Source organism: Centroberyx gerrardi, chromosome 17 (genome assembly GCF_048128805.1).
Source record: "Centroberyx gerrardi isolate f3 chromosome 17, fCenGer3.hap1.cur.20231027, whole genome shotgun sequence".
In the NCBI taxonomy this organism is placed as follows: Eukaryota; Metazoa; Chordata; class Actinopteri; order Beryciformes; family Berycidae; genus Centroberyx; species Centroberyx gerrardi.
In genome coordinates, this window is record NC_136013.1 from 5,400,434 (window position 1) to 5,411,369 (window position 10,936).

The 10,936-nt window shown below is 39.1% G+C and overlaps 1 protein-coding gene across 1 annotated transcript in view; it reads right to left on the reverse strand.

Annotated features, from left to right (window-relative positions):
• LOC139909231 (M1-specific T cell receptor beta chain-like) overlaps window positions 1-9,883 on the reverse strand; it is a 53,070-nt gene extending 43,187 nt beyond the window's left edge. The window contains exons 1-2 of the mRNA XM_078289451.1: window positions 9,806-9,883; window positions 9,403-9,711 (exon numbers count right to left, since the gene is read on the reverse strand). Of these exons, the coding sequence (XP_078145577.1) occupies window positions 9,403-9,711; window positions 9,806-9,854 (358 nt within the window). The 5' untranslated portion in view covers window positions 9,855-9,883. The remainder of the gene's footprint in view (window positions 1-9,402; window positions 9,712-9,805) is intronic.
• Between the last annotated feature and the right edge of the window lie 1,053 nt (window positions 9,884-10,936).

A 10,936-nucleotide genomic window follows, 5' to 3' on the forward strand; every position in this document is an offset into this window, starting at 1 on the left:
GAATTATTACTGTAAGCCAAGTCTCACAAATCTTCTCAAGCAATAGATAAGTTTTGTAGTCAAAATTAGAGGCTGAATGTAAATTTCAGACAATTTGGACAAAAACCTACATCAGCGTACATGTCACTATGTTTATATATTCCTATAATATATGCCAAGAATAAAACACACATCCATCTCTTACACTGTAAGTAATTGCATGTTAGTTCTTGTACCTTGAAGCCACAGAGATGAGACTGTGAATGTGATGAGAATTTGAGTAATCATAGTGATCCTGTTAAAATGAGCTGCAGCCACAACAGACACACTAAATGTCTGAGGCTGGTGTTTATAATGGGGGGTGGAGGGTTAAGTATTGCATCGCTCCAGAGAAGGAACCTCCCATTATAAACTCTAATCTCAATGAGAGGGAAGTCCAATAGTGGTTAGAGTGGGTTGACACAGGTGCAAGGGGCTGTGAACTGTAATACAGAGATGGAAAAATGTGTGATGGGAGGTTTTTGTAGTGAGGAGCAGCGATACGTCGCACTGTGGAAACTAGCAGCACAGAAGTAAACTGCACTGCTGTTCAGGCTGAGTCCCTCAATTGTTAAAGTGCTGGTTTCATCTTTATTTGCACTGCCGTCCATCTTGACAGGGATTCCAGTCTCAGGATTTCCACTGTCTGCAAACATGTATCCCAGGAATTGCATTTGTTTGTTCTTTGATTGCTTGTACCAGAGGATTTGATTGTAGTTCTGAATACTGTGTGAACAGTTGAGTTTGGCTGTTTCTCCTGGCTTGTTGTACATGTCAGCTGGAGTCTGGTAGACTTGGTCACTGAGAGAGGAACCTGTGAAAAAGAACAACAGGCAAAAACAGACAATATACAACAGTCAGTGTTACGGATTATAATCTGTGAACAGATTAGAGCATATGCAACTAAAATGGTGGCACTGTAGAAGCTTCAATGTATGCAAATAAATCCTTAAATGTACAGTATTTTTGTAAAAACCAAAATTAGATTAAAATGTCTTAAAATACTTTTAATGCCATTACCTGAGACCAGAATAGTGTTAAAAGTTATGATGAGGAATATGATGATCATGTTGTGGTTTCTGAGTGGCTGGTTATAGTGCAGAATTTCAGATCACAGTCTTGTTGTTGCTATGAGTCTCTATGTTTTCATCAGTGTAGAAGCAGGTTTATTGATTATACCCACCTCTTCTTCTGAGTAAACCTACCTATCAGCATAATAAACATTAAGTATGTAGGTGGGTGGCGTCATAGTACATCCTCCTCCCTTAAACATTATAGTTTTCTCAACTACCACTGTACCACTGGCTCAGTATAAGGTGTGAGTAAAGATATACTGCCACCTGATGAGGGGAAACCAGACAGCAACGAGATATTGGCCTTAATGGAGAAACTATAGTCTGGCCTTTATTATCACTCAGGTTTGTTATCATGTTTGTTTTATTCATTTCACTTTACAGCACATTGTAACTTTTGCTAAAACTGTAATAAATCATTAATGTAATAACAATCTGTGATTAATAGTGTAATAATCTTGTTATTAATGTAATAATCTTTTTCTTGTCAATGTAACAATTATTAAATTTTTAGGTTTCATTGGGTTTAAATTTTTGAAAAGTAATGTGACAATGATCACAAAGACTTGGCAGTTTAGCAGGTGGATCTGCTGAGTGCTGACTGAAACTAATACAGGAGGGTTTGGGAGAGTTTTGCTTCTGTCTCAGAGAAACCACGTAACTGCAGTTTTAGGTTATATTTGATTTCATGAAAGCTGTTAAAAACCCATTGTATGATTTAAAAAACAAAGTTCACTAATGAATGCTTAATTAAGTAGTGATTATTAACTAACGTATTAACTAACTAAACTGAATTAATTAAACTGGGAGCACTCATGTGCATACATATTAATCAGCATCTTATTTGACCAGGACTGATGCATACTTTATAACTATTCAATATGTTAACAAATGGTCAGTTAATGCTTAATCACTAGTAAGCATTATTTAAGGAACCATAATGTAAAATGTTTCCAGCAATCTCTTCTTAATTGCTGGAAAAAAAAAAAGTTTTTGCTTTATGGAGATACTTTGTTGTTTGGAAACAGCAGTTTGAGAGCGTTTTTTCAGGGGTGTTTCGCAGTTGATGAAGAAGATTTCTGCTGCACAGGGTTTGTCTAACATTGGATCGACACCGGAAGCACCGCCCACCTGAGGTACTGGCCGGTGCCCCCATCTTATACCCAGAACTTCATAGCCTTCTACAAAGTATGTTGGATAGCGGGGCGGTACAAGAGAGTTTGGGGAGAAAATACAAAATGAAACAGTTGAATTCCAAAACAGTTTACGTCACCTCTGGAAAAAAGTGTTATGAACATTAAAATTCATAACCTTTCAATTTAAAAACTTTTAATATGTGATACCTTTAATTCAGAACAAAGTGATGATGGATATGAAGAGACAAGGAGGGATCATGTTGTCTGTCTGTGCTGCTGAATGTGAAGAACCAGCTGGAGTCTCTGCTGTGCTGTCTGGATCTGAAGGAGGGGAAGGAAGTGATGTAGAGAGATCAGAGCGTATGTTGACATGGAGAAACTGTCTGTCATTCAGATGGTGGACAACTGTCTGTCTCTCTGCCACTCAGTCTGTCTGCCTGTCTCCCCGTCTTCCTGCCTGTCTTCCTGTCATTTTCTCTCATCCTCCTCCCACTGGTGCATTGACAAAACAGACTGTTCATGTGGTTTGATCCAGGTGTGCAGGATCAGATAGAGGTTTTTGTAGAGGAATATGATACTTTTCTATCACTGTGCATATGAAGCTGCACAGAAATACTGGCCGCTGTCTGCAGGACGCCTCAGTTTGAGAATGTGAAGGGAAGCCTCGCTCCGACCGTTTCCACTCACACTGAAGTGACTTTGATAAGGCTCTTCAACACGTTGAGTGCTTGTATAACTATATCCGATCAGCTTTAGAGAAGAGTCTCCTTCTGAGCGCTGATACCAGAGAATAGTGTCGTAGCTACTGATGCTGTGTTTGCAGGTCAGGTTGACTTCACCATTCAGTTTCCCCAGCAGATCAGCTGGAGTCTGATGAACATCTTTATTTTTGTTGAGTGACACTCCTGTAGAGAGGAGAAAAGAGAATAATGACATTCAATTGGACACTAAAACAAAATTATTATTCATTAAATATTTGATATGAAGCCATGTTATCAAATCACATACAGAATTCAGGGTTCAGACTGAGCAAAAATAAATTATTTTATGTACCTGTGATCCAGAAAAGTGGGATGATAATTATGATGAGTTCTCTGTTCATGTTGAGTTTCATCATTGTTGAGTGTGAAGAATCAATTAGAGACAAACTGTTGATGTTGATGCACCTCAGGCAGGAAAGGGAAGTGATGTGGAGTGAAAAGCATCACATGATAAGTTGGCAACAAGTCAAAGTCAAACCCTCAAATGTCTTGTGCTTGGGAGGGAGATAATTTACTCATCAAGCAACACTCATATTAGGGAAGGGAAGAGATGATGGCATCAGATCAAATTGGGACCTCAAGCACAGCTGCCTGGGAGGAGCCTGTTCAAGATCTTATTCAAAACCATTATTGATAAAGGTTAGTGTAGAGTTTTTGTATAGAGGAGAGGGGATCTGCAATCAATGTGCATAGCTAGCTGCACAGTAGTACACTGCAGTGTGCTCAGGTGCCTTTAGGTCGACTATAAACAGAGAGCCGTTCATCGCTGTTGCCCCACTCAAATCTCCAGTGATACTAAAATGCTGTTTGTACAGCTCTTCCATTTTGGGATCTTTGTAGTACACATGTCCAATGAGTTTCATAGCTGTCTCTCCTGGTGACTGCTGGTACCATAGCATCATATTGTAGTCAGTTTTCCCATGAGTGCAGACCAGCTGCACTTTCTCTCCAGGGTTTCTGAGGAGAGCTGAAGGAGTCTGATGGACCTCAAGACCCAGAGAAAACCCTAAAAAGAGAGAAAATAAATGAACTGCATAGAGCAAAGTATGCACACAGCATATTCCTTAATGGTAAGCCAAGTAATTACCGATGAGCCAAGAGAAAAAGAAAAATGTGGACATGTTGACTCCCTTCTGATCTTGCACACAACACTTAGCAGCTGTCATCCCTTGACTAAAATAACAGTAAACTGTAGACACTTTATCAAAGCCCTCCTCTCAAATCTACACCAGCTATATCATGATGAATAGTGCTCCCTCTGTTGAGATGGAGAGTATCTGTTGAGCTGTAACTCCACCTACAGGAAACATATGAAAGTAAAGATGTGATTCCACATAACTAATACACTCACCAAATGAATGGCAAGCAGTTTTTGTTCAGCTGCACATAGTTCTTACATCACTGTGTTTGCTGACAACACAGAAATACACAGCACTGTCCTCCAGCTGCAAGTCTTTCACAGTGAGAGCCCCGCTCTCTGGGACAGTTTTGATGGCTGAATATTTGTGCTGAGTGCCCCCCTCATAGTCTGGCTGCCCACCAACTATTGTGGAGACGATGAGGCTCATGGCCTCTCCTGGACGCTGCCTGTACCAGTACATCTGTCTATAACTAACATCTTTCTTGTGGCTGCAGCTCATCTCTGCAGATTTGGACACGAAGCTCCATCTGATCTCAGGGTGTTGGGTGACGTCCTGGCAGTGACCTGTGGGAAGAAAATACAGAACTGAAAAGTTTCATTCCAAAACAGTTTACATCCCCTCTGGAAAAAAAGTGTTATGGACATTCATGACCTTTAAATTTCAAAAATATTATTGATCATGTTACTTTTTTTTTTAAGCTATAGTGTACTTTTAGCCTAGCATTCCAAAATCTGATTTTGGAATTAATTATTAATGATATATTGTAAGCCAAGTCTCACGAATCTTCTCAAGCAATAGATACGTTTTGTAGTAAAAATTGAGGTTACTGTAGATGTAAATTTCAGACAATTTGGACAAAAGCCACAACATGTCACCATGTTTATATATTCCAATAATATATGCCAAGAATAAAATACACATCCATCTCTTACTCTGTAAGTAATTGCATGTTAGTTCTTGTACCTTGAAGCCACAGAGATGAGACTGTGACTGTGATGAGAATTTGAGTAATCATAGTGATCCTGTTAAAATGAGCTGCAGCCACAACAGACACACTAAATGTCTGAGGCTGGTGTTTATAATGGGGGGTGGAGGGTTAAGTATTGCATCGCTCCAGAGAAGGAACCTCCCATTATAATCTCTAATCTGAATGAGAGGGAAGGACAATATTGGTTAGAGTGGGTTGATACAGGTGCAAGTGGCTGTGAACTGCAATACAGAGATGAAAAAGAAAAATGTGTGATGGGAGGTTTTTGTAGTGAGGAGCAGCGATACGTCGCACTGTGGAAACTAGCAGCACAGAAGTAAACTGCACTGCTGTTCAGGCTGAGTCCCTCAATTGTTAAAGTGCTGGTTTCATCTTTATTTGCACTGCCGTCCATCTTGACAGGGATTCCAGTCTCAGGATTTCCACTGTCTGCTAACATGTATCCCAGGAGTTGCATTTGTTTGTTCTTTGATTGCTTGTACCAGAGGATTTGATTGTAGTTCTGAATACTGTGTGAACAGTTGAGTTTGGCTGTTTCTCCTGGCTTGTTGTACATGTCAGCTGGAGTCTGGTAGACTTGGTCACTGAGAGAGGAACCTGTGGAAAACAACAACAGACAACAACAGGCAATATGCAACCGTCAGACTTACGTTACGGATTATAATCTGTGAACAGATGTGAGAATATGCAACTAAAATGGCGGCACTGTAGAAGCTTCAGTGTATGCTAATAAATCCTTAAATGTAAAGTATTTTTGTAAAAACAAAAATTAGAATAAAATGTCTCAAAATACTTTCAATGCCATTACCTGAGACCAGAATAGTGTTAAAGGTTATGCTGAGAAATATAATGATCATGTTGTGTTTTCTGAGTGGCTGGTTATATTGCAGAATATAAGATCACAGTCTTGTTGTCTCTGTTTTCATCAGTGTAGAAGCAGGTTTACTGATTATACCCACCTCTTCTGAGTAAACCCACCTATCAGCATAATAAACATTAAGTATGTAGGTGGGTGGCGTCATAGTACATCCTCCTCCCTTAAACATTATAGTTTTCTCAACTACCACTGTACCACTGGCTCAGTATAAGGTGTGAGTAAAGATATACTGCCACCTGATGAGGGGAAACCAGACAGCAAAGACCTCAGATGAACTTTTAACACACAACCGAAAATCTATTTTTATAAACTCTCATTTGGTAAGTTGTTACTATTTTCATTATGGTATAGATGTTTTTTAGTTTGTTTGTTGGGAGTCCAATTATCTGAAATTTGTCAGCCTCAACGAGCTATGGGCTGTAATGGAAAAAACAGTGGAAAACAATTCTTGCCTTTAATATAACTAATGATTATTAGCATGTTTATTCATTTTACAGCACTTTTGGTACAACTGTTAATGTAATAACTTCCCATTAATGTAATAAATCATTAATGTAAGAACAATCTGCAGTTAATCGTGTAACACTCATGTTATTAATGTAATGTCCTTTTTCTTGTCAATGCAATAATTATTACATTTTTGGGTTTCACTCGGTTGAAATTTTTGAAAAGTAATCCATTGACAATGATCACCAAAGACTTAGCAGCTTAGCAGGTGGATCTGCTGAGTGCTGACTGAAACTAATACAGGAGGGTTTGGGAGAGTTTTGCTTCTGTCACAGAGAAACCATGTAACTGCAGTTTTGGGTGTTTTTCAATTTCTTTAAAGCAGTTTCCAGCATTCTCTTTTTAATTCCTGAAAAAAAAAAATGTTAAGACAGCATCAGCAGGTTGAGAGGGTTTTTGTCAAGCAGTGTGGTTTGGTTGTGTGGCTGTGCTCTGTGGGGACACAGAAATACACTGCAGTGTCTTCTGATGTCAGATTATAAATGGTGACTGATGCATTCTCATTTGCAGTTGCTTTCCCATCTATTTTGAGTTTCCGTGTGAATCCTGGCTCAAGATTCTCTGAGTTTACAATAAGTCGTCCCAACAGCACAAGACTTTTGTTGTTTTGGGACTGCTTGTACAAGAGGATGTAAGTGTACTGTGATACATCATGACTGCACTGGAAATTCACAGATTCTCCAAGATGCTTCACCACAACAGCTGGACTCTGGAATAAAGCACCCAGACACAGATCTTTAGGATGAGAGAAGAAAAACACATGAGGGTCAAGCTTCCAAGGAAAACATTCACTAATTTAGATTTAATTGAAGTTTAATTGCACTTACCCATGGAAACAACCACAGTGAAAAAGCAGAGGGCACAAACATAAGCCATGTTGCCTCCACAAAGACTTTAACTGAGGAAGCACAAAAGGTGACACTCAAGTATTTATAAAAAATGCAGTATAAGATTCCTGTTAGAGAATTGCTCATACTCATATTTGGAAAATTCATCCAAGTCCCTCCCCTCAGCAACAAACTGAGCTGCGTATCACAGAGGCCACAACAAGATTTTTACGGCCACGCCACAATGGTTGCTACAAATGCAGAGGATGTGCACAATGCAACATGATAAAATGTGAATACTTCTGTCATCCTCATTCTGGCAAAGATATCCAATTAATGATGAAATAACATGCTTTTCTTCTCAAGTCATCTATATTATGAAGTGTCCTTGTGGTTTGGCATATATTGGGAAAACTCTAAAAACACAGAATAAGTGAACATAACAGCTCTATCAGGAGAAATGATAGAAAATCCCCAGTGGCAGTTCATTTCAATGATTGTAAACATGACATCTCATCATTCAGGTTCTGTGGTATAGAAAAGGTGAACCAACCAGATAGAGGTGGCGATGTTTAAAAGATCTTAAACCAGAGAGAAGTATATTGGATATATACATTACAGCCCCTATCACTGAATGGACTGAATGATGAGATGCCATGGCATGTGATGCTGTAACAAGAATGTAGTCTCCTCCTCTATGTTGCTAGATTAGACCCTTGTAATGATTTATGAAAGTCAAGTACGACCAATGTCCCATTACAATGGTACCTGATCCCTGTATACATACTGTGTATAGTTCTGTATTTAATATGCAATTATTGGGTTAATTTGTTGCACTTTTGACGATTGGATTCCATAAGATATTGTATTATATGTTTGACTCTTTGTTCTACTACAATAAAAACAATGAAAAACAGTCTGATATAACATTTATGAAATAGGTATTCATACTTTCATGTGACTGATTATTTGAGACATACATTATTCAATAGCAGTACTATGGAGTTGATAACATAATTTCATGTTCATATTCTCCTCAGTGCTTAGGACAGGAGATCAAAACATTTTATCCTTAATTCATGTACTGAATGCCCAGATACAGTTCGGCAAAAATAATAATCATACAGCATCTGAAAAGTTGTGTGGAGAAACACTGCACCCCAATGGATGATAGAAGTGTTGCATCAAAAGCAGTTATCATGTCACTGTGAGCCAGCTGCGTGATATCAGACGTTCACAGTGTTTCTCTGCTCTTCATGTGGTTGTCAGCAGGTGAATGATTGTGATTTAGTTCCTGGTGGATCACAGAGGGTTTTTGTTGAAGACAGAGGCTTTGTGCAGCACTGTGCTACACTGGCAGCACAGAAATACACCGCACTGTCCTTGACTCCGCTCAGCTTTGGAATATGAAGAGATGACTGACTTCTCCCATCCCCGCTCACATTATAAATCTCTTTGAATGGATCTTCAATGCTGTCAGCAGTGACTCGTACATACCCAATGAGTGTCACATCACTGCTCCCCATAGACTGTTTGTACCATTGGATCATATTAAAATTTGTGATAGCGTGGCTGCAGTTGATCAGGACTTTGTCTCCAGCATCTTTTATCATGGCAGTGGGAGTCTGATGAACGCTGTTTGTTGATGAATCTGCAGAAACACATTTGAAACAGTAGTTTCAAGAGAAAAAACAACCAAATACTGTAGGTTACTGCAGATATTTGGGATTTACTATAGCAGTAATATTACCTGTCAGACAGAGGGGCAGAGCTGCTAAATGTAGGAGAAGTCTGATCATGATCCTTGTAGAGATGAAAACAAAAGTAGAATGAAGACTGCAGACTGAATAGAGCTGGCTGGATGGAGAAGAGGAGGGGCGGACAATGTGGACGTCACAACTTTGATTAGTGGATATATACAGTATCCTGCTGTGTTGGTTAAAACAGGAAGAGACAGGTTTCAATACTGATACTGGCTATGGTTAGATGCAGGTGTGCTCTTCTTCAGTGAAAATGTATGTGGTTGATTATCAGCAAAGGGTTTTTGTAGAGGAAAGAAGGTAATTGAGTCACTGTGCCTACTAGCTGCACAGTAATACATGCCGCTGTCTTCTGGCTGTCTTAGTTTTAGAATATGAAGGTACGCTTCCTTTGAGCCATCTCCACTCACAGTGAAATTATTTTTGAATTGATCCTCAATGGTTGGGTTAGTATATTGAGTATATCCAATGAGTTTAAGGTTAGAGTCATCCATCAGCTGCTGGTACCACAATATCACATTGTATAAACTAATTGAATGGCTGCAGTTGATTGTTGCTGAATCTTGAGGATTTCCCAAGATTGAGGAAGGAACCTGAAGGACTTCGTTACTCAGCGAACGACCTGCGTTTAAAAAGAGAAAAAACATTAAGAAAACAGAAACGGTTGTGAAAAATGAAACTTTTAGCAAAGGTTTGTTATTTGCATTCAAACCCACAGGTGAGCCAGAGAATTAGCAGAGTGATGCAGTTGAGTTTTCTGATCATGATGACTTTATCTCTCTCTCTGTCTCTGTCTCTGCTTTGACAGACAGACTGAACAGACGTTGTGGGATGAACTGAGAGGGGAGGAGACAGAAACTGTGACGTTTGAAAACAGACTTCTGGCTGCTCCTGTGCTCTGTCCTCTCTGGTGTAATGTGTACATGGAAGTGAATATGCAAAGAAACAGCTTCCTTATTAAAATATATCTAATATGGGAAATGAAGACCTCTAAAAAACCCTCACCTAGATACAGGGTTATGTATAAAAAAATATAGGGGTGAGTGAAGTACATAGGTGGTTCATTACATTAACATGATTAAACAGAATATTTTAAATATTACTATGAAAACTGAGCTGAACAATAAATGGAACATGGTGCACACCTGCTCCTGTATCATGAATAATACTGGTCTATCCAATATAACTTGTGTGGCACAAGAGCTAAATGGAAACAGGATGTGATGCTTACAGGAAAGATCTCAATGATGGAATGCTTAACTTTTTGAATATTAACACCAATATTATTGGTGTTCATGTTAATACACTTGTGATGCAGGTTGACTAATAACTGCAGATGTCAGTATTAACAGGAAAGGAAATGACAGAACCTTATATTCATTTCCAGTACAGAGGTTTTTGTGCAGCTTAAGTAAGTAAGCAGTAAGTTAACTGTGGCACTGTGGGACTGACAGCACAGAAATACAAGCCTTTATTATGTGAAAGTCCCACTGGCAGTGTCAGGCTTGGTGGCTGAGAATTTCTCTCTGCTGAAACCTCCAAAGTCATGCTTTTTGTTATTGGATGTTGTGTACACTATTTGTTTCATTCCTTCTCCTAGAAATTGTCTGTACCAGTACATATGGTAGTAGGTTCCACCCTTGGTGTGACTGCAGTTGATTGTCGCATCATCACCCTTGTTTTTCCACAGTATGGAGGTCTGGGTGACATCACTCCCATCAACAAGACCTGTGTGCATAATAGTAAAGGTTACCAATAGTGAACATTTTAACTTTCAAAGAGCTTTGTTTGAAAAATTGACAGTTTCAGTTGTCATCCCTGGACGTAACTCCCATCAATAAGATGGG